A 20,942-nucleotide genomic window follows, 5' to 3' on the forward strand; every position below is an offset into this window, starting at 1 on the left:
GAGGCAGACATTTTGAATCACCCAACACACGTTTATTTACAATCCCTGTTATTTACAGTGCACACACAACCCCAAAACTCCCCCCAAAGTCCAGGCCTCACAATGTCTCTCTTTCTTCAGGCCGACTCCACTCCTCACCTCCAAGCTCCATCCTCTGCACTTCTGACTCCAGCCATCGAATGGAGGGAGGCGGCCCCTTTTATACACACCCGGGCGTGCTCCAGGTGCCTCCCGATTAGCTGAGGCTAATTCCAGCTGCGCACCTGGAAGCACTCCGGGTGTCCCTGGTCTTCTTCCCCCCAGCACTTCCGGGTGTGGCGGAAGTGCTAAGGGCCAGGGCTACTCAGGCATTGGGGCGCCCCCTGGCGGTGACCACGGGCCTCTATAGGTTTGAGCTTCTAAGCTCTGTTCCTGTGGTCTCCAAAGCCACCAGGGCGGTCACCCCCTTGTGGTCTGGAGGAGGCATAAGCCCTCCTCCGGTCCTTCTGGGCATCCTGGCTGGGTACCACCCCCAGCCACTCGCCACACAGTCAATAGGTATTTGTTGACAGAGTACATATTCACAAAGTGCATTTCAAAATAAAAATAAGTACAGTTATATGCACATTTACTGACTAAAGTGTACATTAGTAAAGATCAATCACTAATATACTGTAGAAGAGCAACAGTTGTGATAAAGGTGCTATATAGCGCCCAACCCGGCACAGACTGACGCAGAGGCACGTGTAAAATCACACAGGCTTTTATTTTCTCTTCAGCCGTGGGGCACATCTTCCCCGTGTCCAAAAGGCCCAACACAGTCCCAAAGCACTTTAAACAGAGGACAAACAACCCTTCCGCTGACACCACCACTCCTCCCAGGCAACCTCGTCCTCTTCCTCCCAATTCTGGCCATTGAGTCGTGGAGGCTGGCCCGTTTTATAGCCCACCCGGAAGTGTTCCAGGTGCTTGACCACCTGGTCCCAATTGCACCTCCGGGTAGGGCTGATGACTCGTCCAGCCGGGTTCTTGAGACTTGGCAGCACCCCCTAGCAGCCATCCCAGCTCCCAACCAGGCTGTGGAAGACTCCATCTCCCATGGAGCCAGGTGGAAGGCTGGGGAATCATTGTTGGCCCGGGAGGCTGCCATCAAACGTCCCGGGGGAGGTATTGAGCTGTCCAAAGTTGCTCCCCCGGAACATACTGTACGTAGCAGGGGCTTCCCGGCCGTGCATGGAACCCAGCCATCCATCACACAGTCTAAAATGACTGAAAGAGTTTGAAAGAGTTAAGGTAGGTACATTTGTTACAGAAGAATAGGAGACAAACAAGAGGAGACCATTTGCTCCATCAAGCTCGCTGTTTAATTAACAGCTAAGCTTTCCAATATCTCATTCAGATACAGTACTTCTTAAAGATTGGCAAGGTTTCTGCTTCAGCTTCATGTGTGAGTAGTTTGTTCCAGATTCCCATAACTGTGCTTCTTGGCTTCAGACCAAAATACAATTCCCCTTACTTTGTACGGATGTCCTCGATTATGTTATTCACTGTTAAGCTGAAATAATCCTAAAGGACCTACCTCATCAATGCCTTTCTGAATTTTAAAACCTAATTAGGTCCCCACAAAGTCACCTCTGTTTGAGACTACACACGTTTAGTTCCCAGAGTCTGTCAGAGTACAACATGTCCTTAAGTCCAGTGATGGACCTGGTCACTCTTCTGCACAGTTTCAAGTGCTGCTATATCTCTTTTAGAGTGTGGCAACAAGAATTGCACACACTAATCCAGATTTGGTCTCAGTAGTGTTGTTAAATAGTCTGAGCATAATGTCCCTCAATGGAATTAAGTAAGGTGGTTGTTACATATTTAAATGAAACAAAATGAGAGGAATCTTTAAGTGAGATGTGCATGAGTCCACCAATGGAGTTTTAAAAACACACCAAGGGAAAGAAGTAATTCCAGAGAGTAACAATCATAAAGTCAAATGAGTGCTGTATAAAAGCTGAAAAACTGGTCTTGGGAGTTGTGATTGGTAAGAAACAAACACCAATGAAAAGTAAAATTTGGTGTTGGAATTAACAGTTTTATATCTCAGAAATAGAGTTTTTATCATAATGTAAATCCACAAAGGTAGTGAACACAGTTCAGAAAGGCAAGAGTAGATGTGTTCATTCTAAGAAGTGTGGCAGCAGCCTCTTGAACTTGTTGCATTTGTTAGCAGGCATCAAGTTGAAATAGGATGATCATTTAAAAGTGGATTACAAAAATTCATCTGAGAGGTGATGAAGCCATAACAGTATTTCCCAACTTATGGTTTCTAACTGTAAGAAACTTTCTAAACTGTCTCCCACAAGAAGATTTGATACTGTATAAAGAGATTGATTTATGGCCCACTATGCCTGGATAATGTTGAGCATTTTTTCCAATTAATTTATTATGAGCTTAATATGCTGATGCATGTAGCATTAGACATCTTAGGCAGTACAGTAATGCCACACATCTCAAGAGCCCAAAGCTCAGACTCCAGGTTTCACTCTTTGTTTCTGCAGTGATTTTTTGTTCTCTCCAAGTCTTTGTGCTTTGTCCACATTCTCTAGTTTCTTCCTTCTTCATAAAGACATGCAAGTAAATTTAAGTATGTGCAAAATTTGATGTCCAGTGGTCTGGTAACCACTTGAGTTTTTTTACGCTTTCCATGTGAATTTTGTCAGAGAACTCGAAAATGGAGAATAAATAAATAAAAATATTCTTAAAAATTGATTTTAGATATAATGTAACTTGCTGTTCAGCGTAGCATATATTCCCTTACTAAGAGAGATGAAACTCAAAGAGATATTGTATTCTTCCCAGACGTCAAGTTCCCAACTACAGCTTCTTACAAAGATTGTGATTATGGCCAACATGAAGGGGAACAATCGTTTACTGTCAAAAAAGCAAGTAATGGCAATGCAGTATTACAGTATGCAGATATGCATACTCCTACTGAAATAGCCAGTAAGTCACACTTCAAAAGGTGAGATACATTACAAACACATAAAGCAATAAAAGATGCCATTTAAAGGTGACATTTATTGTTCCGTATGCTTAAAGAAGCAGAGTTAACATTTGCACCCAGTAAATATGTGTTGAAGTTCATCCACTGGCCTCTTCAGTATGAAAAAGCAAGTACCACTTCCTTTGTCAGCAAAATGCTATATAGTCTGGTTTCTACATTTTGATAGGTTTCAATTACAGTGCCTAATTAATATTCAGGCCATGACTGTTTTTTTAGATAGATAGATAGATAGATAGATAGATAGATAGATAGATAGATAGATAGATAGATAGATAGATAGATAGATAGATAGATAGATAGATAGATACTTTATTAATCCCAAGGGGAAATTCACATAATCCAGTAGCAGTATACTAATACAAAAACAATATTAAATTAAAGAGTAATAACAAATGCATATAAAAAGCAGGCAATAACTTTGAATAATGTTAGCGTTTACCCCCGGGTGGAATTGAAGAGTCACATAGTGTGGCAGAGGAACGATCTCCTCAGTCTGTCAGTGGAGCAGGATGGTGACAGCAGTCTGTCGCTGAAGCTGCTCCTCTGCCTGGAGATGATCCTGTTCAGTGGATGCAGTGAATTCTCCATGATTGACAGGAGTTTGCTTAGTACCCGTCACTCCGCCACAGATGTCAAACTGTCCAGCTTTATTCCTACAATAGAGCCTGCCTTCATCACCAGTTTGTCCAGGCGTGAGACGTCCTTCATCTTTATGCTGCCTCCCCAGCACACCACCGCATAGAGGTGGGCACCCGCCACAACCGTCTGGTAGAACATCTGCAGCATCTTATTGCAGATGTTGAAGGACGCCAACCTCCTAAGGAAGGTTGATGATGTTTCTTCATCATTACAGTGGTATAGTAGTTCATTTTTTTTATGAAAGGACACATTTAAAAAACAAAAATGGATAGTATGCATGGAGTTTCCACCTCAAAATTACACCTGTTTATCAAAAGATTTGCATATTTTGTACAATTGTTTCCATTTTTCTATACTTGGTGCAGTGGGAGGATGTCAATTGTTTGTCACAGAGTGAGTAAAATGTGAGGACTGAATGTAAAAAAAAAATATTTTGCTAAAAGCCTACCAAAAAACAATTTACTGCTACAGTATATGTCATCTGTTTCCATATTTATAAAATGTGAGAACTGGGCTTTTACGGTGTACTTAAGTTTATTTCCACATCGTGAAGATGTGTGCTATTTTAAGTGATATCTCTCAACATATCAAGCTGAAATGGCTGTGTGTAAATGTGTCTTACGACAGACTGGTGTCCTGTTCAGGGCTGTTTGCTTACTTAAGACTGATTGTGCCAGATCATAGTTAAGCTTCCAAAAGACATGTAGTGAACTTAGAAGATGGACAGATGATAATTGAACTGACTTGGTCAGTTATAGAAATTAAAATGGCATCATTCTGCATTACATTTCAATCTTACAAACACTAGACCATGCTATTTATCTCACTGTACTTGATCAATGTGTGATTTTCATTAAGGATATCCTTTTTTTCCAAAGCTTTAAATTTTCCAAACCCATTCTCTCAGTAACTGGACCATTATAGCGACCCACCCCAAAGAATTTTCTCCTTTTGTTCATGCGGAATTCCACCAAAGATTTTGATTTCCCTCCTGCCATTATAAAACATGCTGTCAAGGTGATTAGCAAGTCTGAATTGTGTGTGTGTTTGTGAGTACTGACATCTTAACAAGGGTTGACTTCGTTAGCCAAATTAAAACATAGAAACATTCTATCTCTACTAACTTTGCATCAGAATAAAAATTGAGTAAAACTAAATGCTGTTGCTTGAAGCAAGTAGTGGCCTTTTTTTTGCCTTTCCCATTGTACACAGAAGATAATGCAAAAGAAAACCAAACCTGGTTTACAAAACAATCAGAAGAAGAGTAAGATAAGTTGAATCCTACAAAATAAAAAATAATTCAAATGATACATTGACAAAGAAAAATAAAGACATCAGGGAGAGATGTGGAGGGCACCAGGGAGAGAAAGCTAGAGGACAAGAGATTAATAGATTAATCTTGCTAAGTAGCTTTAATCAGAGCATTTTTTAGGGGGAGAGGAGGAAAGGACATGGCCATTTTCCTCAATTAGCGATTTGCATGCTGTAGATAATATCCTCACATAAGAACCAATTACACGCTGTTATGGACACACACCATTCACATTACATGCGTCACAACACATTCTGATAAACTGACAGTACAATACAAACCAGAAACAAGGAATGCTTATGCATCTTCCATCTGACTCCTGAAACAATAGAAATAATGAACATCAACTTTTACTTCGCTTTGCCAGAATCTTCCAGTGAGTATAGCAGAGTTTGGAAAACCCTGGACAACTGTGGTTCAAACAGAGAAACTGTAAATGTTGGGCAGTAGCATTGCACTGTCAGACATCATCCTCAGTCTGTGTCAGCACTTCTCCACCCTTCCTGAAGACATCCTGTGTGCATCACTGCATTTCTTTTCTGAGCCACCTGATGGTTTGCCTGAATCTTTTTGAGCCCAATTGATAGTCTTTTTTCATGGTCTCTCCAAACTTCTCTCACGCCCAGGTTTTTGCTTCCCTGACTGCCAAGGCCGCACTCCTGTTGGCCTCTCAGTACCTCTCTGCTGCTCAGGAGTCTCCCATGCTAACCATCCACAAAAGGCCTCCTCTTTCAGCCTGATGGCATCTCTCACCTATGCTGTCCATCATTGGGGTCTTTGAGTTGCCACATTAAGAGGCACCTATGGCCTTCAGGCTGCAGCTTTTTGCAACTGCTTCCACAATGGAGGCCCATTTGGAATCTATTTCCCCAGCCTTTTATAGGTTGTAGTTGAAAGTTGTCTGGACAGGAGCCTTCCCCAGATGTTCCCAGTCCACTTTCACTGCGTTCTTAGGCATTCCAAGATTTCCTAGTGCCTCTCGATTCCCAACCATCTGACCTAATGCATCACCAGGTGGTGATTTATTGACAGCTATGCCCCTCTCTTCACCCAAGTGTCCAGAAAAAATCTGGTGATATAATTATGAAATTGATCATAGATTCTTTGGCCTAGTGTGTTATGGTACCATGTACACTTATGAGCCACCTTATGTTTCAAACATGGTGTTCATTATGGACAAACCATGCTATTGACAGAAGTCCAATAACAAAACATCACTTGAGTTTAGATCAGGAAGGCCATTCCTCGCAATCACCCCTCTTCAGGTGTCTCCATCAATACCCACGTGGGCGATGAAGTCTCCAAGCAGAATTATGGAGTCCCTAGCTGGGACCCTTCCCAAGATCCCCTCCAATGACTCCAAGAAGGCCTGGTAGTCCAAACTGACATTTGGTGCATAGACATTTGGCAGTCAGAATCCTTCAGCTGCACAGAGGCAGCCCTCTTATTGTCTGAGCCAAACTCCAACACAGCATCAACCAGGCAGGGACTCAATAAGATGCCCACTCCCACCTAATGCCTCCAGAGTAAAGGAGCCCTACATTTGTGTATTTGGGTTCCAGTCTATTAAGGCCTCTGTCTTTGACCACTGCCCAGATGACATTGCACTCAGCCCCTATTACTCCTTCAGGTGGTGGGTCGAACAGGAAGGCAGCCCCACGTTATATTTTTGGGCTGTACCCAACTGGCCCCATGGTAGGAACGGTGGCCAGGCACACATAGCCCTTGCCCCAGGAAGTGCCCCAGTTAACCCCATACTGGGTGTTGTACTTTTTTGTCTTTATAGAGCTGCATTATTAGGGGTAGTAAATTGCTGTTTGTCGAACCTCTTACCTGGGACCAGATTTCCTAGTGTGGCCCTACCAAGAGCGTCTGCTCTGGACAATATAGCTCAAATAGAATATATCATCTGCAATACCTTCAGTAGAATTCTCACAATTCATGGTGAAATTCCTATTATACTGTAAATATTTTTAAACCTTTTACATCTTTATTACACATAATATGTTTTGTCAATGTTTCTGTTATTTGTGTAATACATTTGTTTTTGCCTTTTCAGATGTTTTAAATGTTGTAAATTCATAAGTACTATTTCAGGTAAACATACTAAATAAAAATATGCGACACGAAATTCTTTAATCGGCTTGAGACTTGTGACTGATATTAGAGCTCCCTGCCACACTTTTTTTTTTAAACCAGTGCTAGAATTTCTGTAATAAAAATTGCAGCTGCAAGTGAACTAAGAATTAGGATTTTTACAGTGAAATTTGCTACCCTCTGACCACTGTGTTTTTTTTAAGCGGTCCTCAACCCAATACCAGCATATTACATAAAACATAGTGAACTGATCCATTAAGAGTTTACATTTTGAATAAGCTATTTAACTTTACTTCACCACAAAGAAACAAGATCAAAGCATAAATACTGGTGCAGTAAAGTCTGAGATTTTTTGAGACCGAACTACTCATTTTGTTGAATTTGTGCCACTGTTACCTGAGAGTTGAAGCAAATATCCAGTTCAAAGCATGTTCAGTTAATGCCAGATGCTGGAAAATAATCACAACCAGTTAAGTTTTTTTGCTTTTTTTTTAAATAATCCTAGTGAACCCTTCTCTTAATCCTTGTCAGTGATGTAAGATGTTGTTATGTGCTCAGGCATTGCCATATTCCATCAGTACCAATGATGTTTAAATGATTAACTGTCTTTTTTTATCTTTCTCTCCCTTTTAGCACTCTCAACAACAACAACATCACCCTCATCCCTCTTTCCAGCTTTAACCACATGCCAAAACTTCGGACATTGTAAGTAATTATCATCATAAAAAATTAAGATAAAAAAATAGTTTTTCATAGCATCCTTCAGTAGCACTTGTTCAAATAGTCATTCCTTCAAAATCTGTTTAGCTTTATTTCATTCTTGCAATGATGCATACAGCGTTGCTGAACTATAGGGCTGTACGATGTCTTAAGTGTTCACATCGTCATTTCAAAACGACAAAGTACAATACCATTGCCTCAGGTTTGAGGACTGCAAATATGAGTGCCTAATAGCTTTAATGTGAGGCACATAAAAACAAAAAAAAAAAGTGACAGCTGCAGTTTGCCATTTTGAGAAGATTTCTGCAAATATTTGGAGCAAATAGATGATATTTATTTACATTGACGATGTGGCTAACTAATCGGCAATGGGCACTTTCATCAACCATCACTTCAGCCCTAATGGGCAAAGGCTTCATCCCCATAAAACTATGTTATGTAACCTTTCATATCTATCTATCTATCTATCTATCTATCTATCTATCTATCTATCTATCTATCTATCTATCTATCTATCTATCTATCTATCTATCTATCTATCTATCTATGCAAATGTGTTCAATGAATAGATTATCTTAGGAATTTCATTCTTGCTAATGAAAGCATCCAGATGCCCCTAGATAGCAATGTGGGGTAAAGGTTATAATCTTCTGTATTTGCCCTGTCCAATCTATTTTATTTATATTTATTATTTATAATTTATTTATATTTTAAACCACTTATTTAAAAAGCAGTGTTTGCCAAAAGTTTCCTATTAGTAGCACGTTACTTTTCTGAAAGAGTTTTTTATAAATGGATATTTTATTTCTGTTTTTTTTTTTCAAGGAACCACTTCTACAGTGTGATTTCTTTTCCACCAATGCAAACTTTCATATTTTATGTATTTATTTTTTTTGGCTAATGTATATAGCATGTACTATGTGTGTGGTTGGAGACAGTTTATATACAGAATCTTGCAAAGATTCTTTCCTCTAGAAGATCCTATCTAATCTTGCATATTCTATTAGATTCATTACTAAACTAAGGTGGTTACATGACCATATGACTGCACCTGTTTTTTTGATAATGGACAAAAACAGATACCTTTAACCCTCTAAATTGAACTGTGATGTGTCAGCAACACTTTTTTCACCATTTCTGTCCTTGTTTATCTTCTTCTAATCTCCAACCACTGTCCATGAGGTATCAGTATCAGCTTTGAGTTTGAAAGGAAGCAGTTCAACCCACATAACCTTAAAGCTGAAACAAAACTTTCTAAAGACAATAATCAATGACTTCCAGTATGCAAGTCAGTGCAGTGTTTTTACCCATTCCACAGAACACCAGACTATTCTTAACCATTTTTTGACAAGATCAACAAGAATCTAGAATTGCTCCTCAATACTTGTAAGCCAGGGTGCTCCAACAAGATGTCCCTGGGCAGGTGACCTACAGTAATATTAATTGCAGTAATTCTCACCTACAGTTAAAACTCTCAATAGATTGCATCACTGTGGAATTAAGAAGATTCTCTGTATTAGTTGTGAGGACTGCCACAGTTACACTGCCCTCATCAAGGTAAAGATTAATAGCTTTGAAATCCTAATCATGCAGAAGCAGCTCTTTTGGAGTGACCTCTGTTTTAGAATTCCCAAACCTCCATCCTTTCAGAGAAATCCTTTATGTTATCAACTCCCAACAGAGGAACACTTGTTGAAAGGTAATGAAGAGTCTTTGAAGTGACCAAATGATAAAACTCACGTCAGGGATCTGGCATCATCACAGGCAAGAGTCACAATTTGAAAAAACAATAAACCAAACTAAACATCTCAATCAAAACTCACATACAAAGTCAAAGCCAAAATAAAGTCCTAAGATCTTATCAGAAGTACCTTTTGTTTTCCACTACTGTAAACAGAATTCATAGAGATGGAAAATGATCTAATGCTTAGATACTGAATGCTTGACATTTACATTTTAAATAGGAGAGACCCAATGAACTCACATGTTATGTGACGGCTTTGTCATACGACTAGCGGTGGGTGTTCCTGCTGTTATTAACATGTCTCTCTTCATGAAAGGTAAGCATCAACCTGGCAGTAACCACTGCACAAAATGGTGCTCAAACAATATTGTGTTAGTGCGATGATGTTTTCTGATTGGTACTATTCAAGTCATAAAATGATTTCTTCAAAATATCACATATATTTGCTGCATTGACATCGTGCACCAGATGTCGTGAGCTTATTCAGTGCGAACAGGAACACGCAGGTGGCCAGTTGTTTGTGCTATAACACGCTTGACTTGGCGGCGATCAACGCACATGTACTGTACAAGACATGCACGGGGCCCACTGAGAAAAGAAGAGTGTTCATGGCTCACCTTGCAGAGGAGCTTTGTCGTCGCTTCTTACAAGAAAAGGTGATGGATGAAGCAAAAGAGGATGCAACATCGACAAGCTTCTGTTCCAAGACCGCCACTCCCCCCAGCCCCTTCAGTGTAATAGTAACCACAGCACACAAAGAAGTGTGTACATTGCAACAGGTACACACGTCATAAACGTAGAAAGGATGGTCCTTGGGTGTGTGGGAACTGCTAACATTTCAATCTAATGATTGCATATAGCGCGGAACTGACCTCTCTGTACTATTCTTTCCTCTGCATGTCCTGCAGTACAAAAGAAACAGTACCATGCACCAAAATGTGGTGACTGCATGGGCAAGATCGAAAAAAGAAAAAAAAAAACACGGTCACTGATTGCAACACAAGAAGGCATGCAAATGAATATGAATACTATGCCACAATGTTTTCCGAAATGTACTATACAGGTCATAAAACGAGTTACTCCAAATATCATATATACCTATGTCTCTGGTTTTTTATCAGTGCAGCTTTGACATCATGGACTTTAAGGTGCATACTAATTCAGCATGAGTAGGAACACTCAATAAAACTAAATAAAAAAATTTAAAGTGACGGTGAGATACGAAGAAGGCAGATATACCACCGTTTGTGTGTCAGCTTTTATCCCTCCAGATCAGAGAATTTCCAGTTCCAGTTTCTCAAAACACCACTCACATCTACAGTTATTCCCAGTTTCAGATAAAAAGTAACCATCTGGGGCGGGGGTGAGTATTGTATCGTGATCGAGACTGAGAGAATAAAAGTGAAAAAAGAAACGCTAACTTTTACAAGTGCTATAAATTTACACCGGCTGTTACAGACACAAATCAAATGTATGATTTTATTGTATAATATTAACAATAAGAGCAGCTCACTACTCAAAATGGTAAATTTGCAGGGGAGCTGCTTTTGAACTTGTGACCTCTGGATTATAAGTCGGCAGATCTAAGCGCTGCACCGAAGCTGTCATATTGTACTTGCACCTTTTGTGAAAGTGTTTATTTGACATTTGGCCATCTGCTGTCATGCATTATTCAGTTCATGTCTACATTTTGTCATTTATTACTAAAACTTGATAAACGTTTCTATTTTAACGATGTGTTCACATAGATTATTGTAGACACAAAACACACATCAAATTATTTCCCCTTACAATTCTGGGTAGCTCACTCCCAGATAATCAATCAAGGCAGGAACTGGGAGAACTTCTTACCCGTTCTGAGGCGATGAGAGGATGGTATAGCAGGCTGCTTGCTGCTTGGGCTTATTGATGAATTTACAAGACAAAAAAGGCTGATGGAAAGGTGCGAAAGGATTTAAGGTGGGCCGGATTTATGAGTTTTTTCGTTGGCTCTGATAATTCTAGTATTAACTTAAGTGTGCTTGTGACTGTGCCCTGTTTTGTCTGGTATCCAATCCAAGATTTCTCCTGCCTTGTGCCAAATGCTGCTGGACAGGCTTCCCACACCTCACACTCTTCCACTGGAATAGAAGGGTTTAGAAAGGAGATTATTGGAAAGTAGACAAAAAGATCAGGAATGTATAAGGGATATCCACTTTGTTTAATTGTTATTTTTTATTTTCTCAGTAAAGTATAATATTTATTAATAGATTTGAAGCAGCCCAACATCAAGATGAAGGTTAACACTGTCAATTGAAACCACACACAGCAGTGCACAACAGAATGAAATTTTGTATCCCAGCCCGATTATGTGAAAGAGTAGACAACAAAAGTATACACAAATAACAACTAAAATAACAAGATTAAACAACAGAGTATCTTCAGCATATTGCACAGATAGGTTATATGTTGCAATGTATTATCACACTGATACTTGTTTAAGAGTGTAATGATTTGTGGAGTGAAACTTTTATGAAATCTGGCAGTTCTGTACTGTATACTTTGGTACCACTTGCCATATGACAGAAGGGCAAACAGTCCATTGTGTACACTGTCTTTGCTACCTCGGTAAAAATAGATGAAGCTTCCTGTTCTCCTCATGTGTCGTAGGAAATGCAGTCAATTCTGACCTCTCTTGACTAGGGAATAGGTGTGTTGGATCTAAGAGAAATCAGTTGGTATCTCCACTCCCAGGAACTTTGTGCTCCTGACTGACTCCTCACTGAAGCTATTAACAAAGTGGGGATTGGGGAGTGGCACGGCTCTTCCTATGGTTGACAGTAATCTCCTTTGTTTGATCAACATTCAGTGTCAGGATATTGTTCTTAGACCAGTCCATGAGCTGTTTGACTTCCTCTCTGTAAGCTATCTCGTCATCAATAATGATAAGGCCTTTCATGCCCACTATGTATATTATGTGTAGCTTCTATCTAAGAAATCAGATGCATGGAAACCCAGCTGCCATAACGGACTTCTCTAGTTTATTGGTGTAGATCTAGTTACACATTAGAAGAGGGGCCTTAATGATTTTTATAACATGTATGGTAGTCACCTTTTGCTATGTTATATATAGCATTTCTTAAGGTCTTGTTGTCTAGCAGTAAGTAACTAAACGTTTCACCTAGATGCCCTCGCTCTACATAGTTACAAAATGCTGCCTAACACAAGCTGTAGGAAGCATTTACTTGTTGGTGAAGATGCCCTCTGTCTGCCTTTAACTGCCACATTTGTGATTTTTTTTTTCTTCTTTGCCTAATGCTTAAATGTTCAAAGCTGACCTTGCTGTGTTCCCAGGAGAATAGTGATTCACTAATCCTGCTTGACTCTAATTAAACAGAATCAGGAAGAAGCCATAAAGTGAATTTATACAAGGGCATCGTATCTGCTAAAATGCATCTGAGGTTCCCTCACAAGCATGCTCTTCATTTTGTCTCTCTCTCTCTTTCTCTCTGTCTCTCTCATTGAGTGATTGCTTGCTCTAACTAGATTTATCTGAAATTTAATTTGAGAGCTCCCTTGGAAAGAGCCTCTTTTAGTTTCTGTTGCTGTACCTTGTTTGTTTTTCCAATTTTGCAAAACTAGAATGGCAGCTGGGCATTTCATGTCACAAATAATTTGGCTCCCTAAGTAAAATTTCCCAGGTCATTTACATGGATTTTTCTTTCTAAAAGAGTAAAGGTTGAACCAGACAACACATTATTAACTCTGTTTTTGTGAGCTGTTACAACAACATTGCATGTGCTTCCGAAATACAGGGTGGTCCAGATCTAATTAAGCAGATCCAAATGGTCTGGATGACTTTGATTCATGCGGGGACGATTCCAGTTCAGTGCGAAGACGATTCTTCATGTCGTGAGTTCACACACTTGTCGATGGTCCGGGAGTTTTTGGGTGATTTTCTATGTAATAAACTTAATAAGTTATAGCGTAATGAAAATTGCATAATTAGATCTGGCCCACCCTATATAAGTGAGATCTTGACCCACACTCTTTTCTAATGTCCAGGTTATTTTTACTTTTACATGTGGAATAACAAACACAATGAAAAACTAACAACAATACTTCATTTGGCTTAACAACAACAGTTTGGTACCCTGACTCAAAGGGGTGTTGAATTTACTTTGCTTTTTCTTTCAAGCTTACATTCTAAATTGAGCTCCACAGCATAGCAGCAGGTAGGACTGTAACTAAGATGACTTGGATTTGCCTCCAGTACAGGTTTTATCTTCTGTCATACTTTAACACTTGTTTGTTTTAGTCTCAGCCTTTGGTTTACAGATGTTGTGACCACAAAGGAAAACTGTACTGTACAGTATATACACATGATATATCAAAAACAGGGTATACAATATACCACCAAGGCCTGAAGTACGCACTGGTACAGAGTACTGACACATCTCAGTGTTTCTCAGTTGCACACTTTGAGTTTTTGGTGCATGTGGGCGTTTTTTTCAAGTGCACCAGTAAGAGTCAAGTATTTCCATGTTCCATATTTCCAAAATTCCAAGGGAACAAACCCCATCTCCCCCACACAACTTAAATCAAATGTTAGTTAATCACGGTGTTTAATCACCATGGGGGTGTTCAGATGTTGGTGTATTGCAGTGCATGAAGCTTCCCCAAAGCTTTTTAATTAAATAAATCAACCATAAACAGAGAATATCTGAACTTATGTATATCCACTTGAGCCACTATGTACCTCCATACAAGATCCGGTAATAATGATGGAATATCCATATTAAGTTGTGCTGAATTAGCTACTTAAAGATATTCTAAGCTGAGAGGAATCAACTGAAGCAGCATGACTCTTTCTGAATTGTTTTTTCTATAGCCAGAAACATTTCTGGAGCATTTTCCTGGTAATCTGTTTATAAAGGTGATTAAATTTTCAAAGCAGTTGATAATTAGCAGTGACTCTGTGTATCATCTAGCCATTTTACTATATTTACCTAAATATACGCAGCATAAGAATATACCTTCCTGTCTTGCTATATGGTTGTGAGATATGGCTATCCAGTGACATGAGACGAAGACTGGACTCCTTTGATACTGTGTCTCTCCGGAAAATCCTTGGGTATCGTTGGTTTGACTTTGTGTCGAATGAGCGGTTGCTCATGGAGTCTCATTACCTGCATTGTGAGGGAGCATCAGTTACGGCACTATGGCCATGTGGCGCGTTTCCCTGAGGGTGATCTGGCACACAGGATCCTCATTGTGGAGGACCCGAGTGGCTGGACCAGGCCAAGGAGTCGCTCATGTAACACCTGGCTGCGGTCATCATCAGAGGGTGGAACTGGACCACGTGTCTGCCTGGGGGATTGCAAACCGGAATCCTGAGTTGTTTCGTCGTGTAGTGGGTGCAGCGACGCACTGTGCCAGTGCATACTCCCAACTTGACTTGACTCTGTATAACCGGCACGTTTTATCTCTAATTATTGTGCAACTTATAACTGTTGCATTGCTCATCTTAAAAGTTTTTCATTTATAAACAATAGAGTTTCCTCATTCAAATGACATTTTATAATAAAATAAATATTCTTCAACTAAATGATATTTTGTCATTTGTGATGAATTTTGTTCTATTGCAAAAGTGCACACTTTGAATCACTATAACCATCTGCCTAACCCACATGCTGTAATGGCTCCTAACTTTTTGGTGCTGCACTTCTGGGTGCAAAATAATTTGCCCAGCCTTCCTCTTCTGCATGCTGTTTCACTGTTGCAGTATTATTACATGCAACTATAAGCAGTAAGACTGAGTCCTATTTGAATGCTGTTAAGTATGGAACTAAAAAAAATAAAGTTACGTCTACAGAGGCTGTCAAATCAAATGTCACTATTTGCATAATTTGAATGTATTACACAAAAAAATTATTTCAGTCCTAAAACTAATAACAGAACATAATCGAACAGATGATTGTTTTTTCCTCTCACTACTTTCCACATGGTATCACTGTAGCACTGTAGACATATTATTCCTATTTGTACATCCCCTACAAAGTGAACATGATTCTTTTGGATCTCTTTGTTAGTCTGTGGAATCAATCATCAGAAAAACAGCTTTCTGCCTCTTAAACACGTTCATTCACACAGCATTTGGACCTAATTTTCTTATTCCCGCTGCTCTGTTCTTGGATAACATCTTTTTTTGAAAGTCACTCTTGCACTCGAGTTCTCTGATTTACTGCTGTTTTATCTTACAACTGTTCAGCATCTGAGTATGCAAACAAGATCTTGTTTTCCCAATTAAACACAATGGGAAATAACTGCTAGATTTCTTTTTTATGTTGTTATTATAATATCACCTTTTTTAAAGAGTCTTATCAGCAGTGCACATTTTAATTACTTCTGCCAACATGCAGTTTAACACGCAGTCTGCGCTGCAGCTGACTGTTCACTTAACATGTATTGCCTAAATTAATATGGCATAATATTGTTTTGATTCACTTGTAAAGGGAGCCGGTCAGTCAGTTTATGTTAGTTTCATGAGTCAGTCCTTGACCACACGCTTACACACAATGTCCTCAATTTAACTGCCATTATAGATGAGTCCAGCGTGCTCTGTTGTATACCAGTGGCATGCTTGTATTTTTGCTTCTGTTTAGCCACAGAACGTACTTTGTCTGGTTTACTTTAAACTATTGTTAGGCATTATTAATGTAATTGTTACCTGATAAACACGCTCATTCTTTTTACACTGTTAATGTAGTATTGATGAGATAGGGTTAATGTTGAATATATAAAAATGATTAGGTCACGAACAAGATTCCTTGTTTTTTGAACATGCTGGAGCTGTCATGTAGGGTACATCCACCTTGTAGTCTGAAATAATCAATTAACAATTATTTATGCTTAGGCATTAACAGTCTATCTGCATTGTCACACTAATGACAAAATACCACAGATCATTGCAAAGATTGTTCAGTTCTTTCAGTTGTGTAAGCTAGTGACTCATGTAAAAGAAAGATGGGTAGGAATGAATTGATTTGCTGTTGTAGAATCTTTCAGACAAAATTCAATTAATTTGGAAATAAATAAATGTATTTTGAAATGTGACAGTAAATAATGACAAAGTAATATTTGAGTGTACATAATTAAATGTTTAATGAAATATGTTTTTGTTGGTTATTTTTAAGTATTTATTTCTTCTTTTGTTTATTTTAGTGAAATGGCACATGACATGAATCAAATAAGCTTTGGAAACTAAGCTGTCATTTTCACCCATCAAAGTTACGAGGGTGGGTTCTAGCAAGTGCCATGTATTGATTGGTGAATCAAACCTGGTACAAACGGAAAGCATAGCTGCAGAAAAAGGCATGTTTGAATATTGGCTGCAATGTTTTTTAGCAGTCAAGGGTAGTTTTATAATCCTTTATCATGTCGACTACTGGATTATATTACTCGGTAAAAAGACAGTAGTCCTAGTTGTCCAACTGCTATGTAATGTATGCGTGTAAGGACTCGTGAAGTTACAGTTTTACAAGTTTTAGGCATTAGGTTGATCCATTTGTTTTTAAGGAAAATGGATTTATTTCCAGATGTATGCATTACAGTAGAAAAGCAATACAACAATCAAAAATGCATTACTAAATACAAAAGATAAAATGTTAAGGGTGTCTCTCCAGAAAATCAAAAATTAGCTCATCAATTCTTTTTCCATAATGTACTTACCTCCCATCCATTCAGTTGCCCTACTCTACTGTTTCTCTTTCAGAGTGGTGTTAGGGCAGGAACTAATCCTTGACATAATCCCAGTCTCTCACAGGGCACTCTTATGCACACAACCGTATTGCTAAATAGTGGGTCAATTTAGAGTTAGCAGTTAACCTAACCTGCATGACTTTGAAGTGTGGCACTGTGCAAATCTGACGCTGGCAGCACTAACTACTCTGATACTGAGGAACCCCTGACTTTGTATGTTACATGTCCTACTGAGGCGTGTAGTTGGGTGGAAAAGTGGCTTATGTTGTGTCACAACTCCATGTTCATGAGTCCAGATTCTGCCTGCTCACTCTCATATTCCAAAGTCATGTATTTTAGTTGGGATAATGACTGTTCATTTCCGCGGTATTAGTACAGTAAATGTATGTGTGCCTTATGATGGACTGGCACCCAATGAAGGATTGGTCCTTTTTGGGACATGACACAGCCAGGTTAGGTTTCAGCTACTCTAACTGTGTTTGTGAAACTGAATTAAAAGGATTTGGAAATGGATGCATGGATAAATTGATGGTGCTTGATTCAAAAGGTTCTATCTTTGCTGAAGAAACCTAGTAGATAGAGAGATAGATCAATCGATCGATCAATCGATAGATATATAGATACTTCATTAATCCCAAGGGGAAATTCATATACTCCAGCAGCAGCATACTGATAAAAAACAATATTAAATTAAAGAGTGATAAAAATGCAGGTATAACAGATAATAACTCTCGGGTGGAATTGAAGAGTCTCATAGTGTGGAGGAGGAACGATCTCCTCAGTCTGTCAGTGGAGCAGGACGGTGACAAAAGTCTGTCACTGAAGCTGCTCCTCTGTCTGGAGATGATCCTGTTTAGTGGATACAGTGGATTCTTCATGATTGACAGGAGCCTGCTCAGTGCCCATCGCTCTGCCACGGACGTCAAACTGTCCAGCTCCGTGCCTACAATAGAGCCTGCCTTCCACACCAGTTTGTCCAGGCGTGAGGCGTCCCTGTTCTTTATGCTGCCTCCCCAGCACACCACTGCATAGAAGAGGGCGCTCACCACAACCTTCTGAAAGAACATCTGCAAAATCTTATTACAAATGTTGAAGGATGCCAGCCTTCTAAGGAAATGTAGTTGGCTCTGTCCTCTCTTACACTGAGCATCAGTATTGGCAGTCCAGTCCAATTTATCATCCAGCTGCACTCCCAGGTATTTATAGGTCTGCACCCTCTGCACACAGTCACCTCTGATGATCACGGGGTCCATGAGGGGCCTGGGCCTCCTAAAATCCAGCACCAGTTCCTTGGTTCTGCTGGTGTTCAGGTGTAGGTGATTTGAATCGCACCATTTAACAAAGTCCTTGTTTAGTTTCCTATACTCTTCCTCCTGCTCACTCCTGATGCAGCTCACGATAGCAGTGTTGTCAGCAAACATTTGCACGTGGCAGGACACCGAGTTGTATTGGAAGTCTGCTGTATATCGGTTGAACAGGACCGGAGAAAGTACAGTCCCCTCTAGTAGAGCACATGATTCCCCTGACATAGATTGATCACTACTGAAACATTGCCATAAATCTTTAGTAAATTAATTTCCATATTTCTACAGTTTAATTACTGTCAGGCAAAGGGGCCATTGATCCAACAATGATGGTCCTTACAGTACAGTGTCTTACCACTAGGCATCAATTTCTACCTTACTGAAGGACAGACTTGGTTATTTTATCTTCAGTGTTGTGTATAGTATGGTTTAGTTTATGTCAACTTGGATATTTTTCATTTTGGTCCATTGGGATCAAAATTTGATAGATCCAACCCTTTGTAATACATTGGTCTTGGAATGAGCTGTTTCCTTATCATTGTGAAGTTTATTTATTTCTTTATTGCACAAGACACACTCTTAAACACCACTGTTTTATCATCAAATAACTAATCTACTTCTGCTTTTTTCTTTTTCTTCCTCTCTTCTCCCTTCAACTTAATCAAAGACGTCTGCACTCCAACAATCTATACTGTGACTGCCATCTCTCCTGGCTTTCTGATTGGCTGCGCCAGCGCCGTGGAATTGCCCAGTTTACCCAATGCATGGGACCTGTTCACATGAGAGGTCTGAATGTGGCTGATGTTCAGAAGAAGGAATTTATTTGTTCAGGTAACAACAGAAACTAAAGAAAGGTATTTCTTTTAAATACAGAAACTGATAATATGTTCATTTTGGTATTTTATTACCACAATCAGTTGCATTCAGCTACTAAATTAACTGATATGAAGATTAGAGCATTCTACATTTTTAGTTTCTTTATCTAAGAGTCAGTTATCACATTTTTGTTTATTAAATATTTTTGTAATAATGAGTCATTAAAAAATAACAGTAATAATATTATAATATTGCATGTGTTAGTAGACTATATTAAATATGTGCTTTTAAACAGTGCTTCATAATTCCATGTAGTTAACCAGTGTTGCCCAAATAGGCTTATGGTGGCTTAAAAGTGATTTAAAACTGGCATCGACTGATGTATGTTAAACATAACACAATAAATAAGAACTTGGAAAGGAAGTGATTATTGTACAACAGAAATATCAAAAGTGATAATTGTCTTAAAGATTTTAGTTCCAGTCTGATGATACACAGAAACAAACATGACTCGTTGGGTCTGGATAAACCATAATCTCAGCTCAGTCTGTTGTGCATTACACCATTTAGTAACTCTTTCAGCAGGTGTAAAGCTGAAATTCTGCCATGACCTTGCTGTTTGTAGCACAATCAGCCTCTTTGCCAGTGTTTCATGATCATCAGCTCTGATATGCTGCCTAAAGATTAAATATAATGCCCTTTCTAAACCCATGCTATCTTCATATTTGAGCCCAACCAATCAGAGATGTTTGCCACCGATACAAATTCTGAAAATAAAGTCTGTTTTTTTTTTTTAAGTTTAAACACTTGTGCACAAATGCACCCTAAAAGTACATTTTTCCCATGATCCAGTTCTGTTTCACCCTTGAACTACAGATTTCTGATTCGCTGTTGTTTTATATTAAAAACATTAAGCAATCATCATAGCAAACAAAACTTTACCTATGGCTTACTTTGTGATTAAGCATAGGGGGAAATAACTAGTCTTTTGTGTTTTTATTTTACATTTGTAAAGAGCATTTTCAATGTCCGAGAAACATATTTATCTAACTCAACCCAGTCTTATTTTGCTCTTTGATCACGTCACTTTCTGCACACAGAAAACGCCATTTTTATGATGGCCAATGTTTTTCAAGTGAAAGCTGTGCACTGCACAAGTAAGCTACATGCCTTGCAGATCTATTGTGAACAAAAAGAATCAAGTATTAATGATAATTAAGCATACAAAGGCGCTTTAAGCATAAACGTACATGAAGTTTTAACCTACTCTGTATACATTTAAATACAGTTATGATCAAAGCTCATATGGAGCCCTCACTTTCCATCAATGTCTGGGATGCATGCACCTTGAGTTTCAATACCTAAAAACAGTGCCCGTGGAATGACAACAGCCACCTACGTTGCCTAATGGATTGATTGGCTTTAATCAAATATTTATCAAAAATCTTATTTTTAATAGGGTCTTTATTTATAGGGAGAAAAATATTAGTGATTCAAAGAGTCTAAGAACTAAAATAGATCAACTTCTCTTTATCC

The 20,942-nt window shown here is 39.0% G+C and overlaps 1 protein-coding gene across 2 annotated transcripts in view; it reads left to right on the top strand.

Annotated features, from left to right (window-relative positions):
- Positions 1-20,942, top strand: part of slit3 (slit homolog 3 (Drosophila)) — a 529,641-nt gene that overhangs the window by 374,358 nt on the left and 134,341 nt on the right. For both annotated transcript variants that reach the window (XM_039774192.1, XM_039774193.1), the window contains 2 exons: positions 7,716-7,787; positions 19,258-19,421. In XM_039774192.1, coding sequence (XP_039630126.1) covers positions 7,716-7,787; positions 19,258-19,421 — 236 coding nt within the window. The remainder of the gene's footprint in view (positions 1-7,715; positions 7,788-19,257; positions 19,422-20,942) is intronic.

This window comes from Polypterus senegalus, chromosome 13, assembly GCF_016835505.1.
Source record: "Polypterus senegalus isolate Bchr_013 chromosome 13, ASM1683550v1, whole genome shotgun sequence".
NCBI classification, from domain to species: domain Eukaryota; kingdom Metazoa; phylum Chordata; class Cladistia; order Polypteriformes; family Polypteridae; genus Polypterus; species Polypterus senegalus.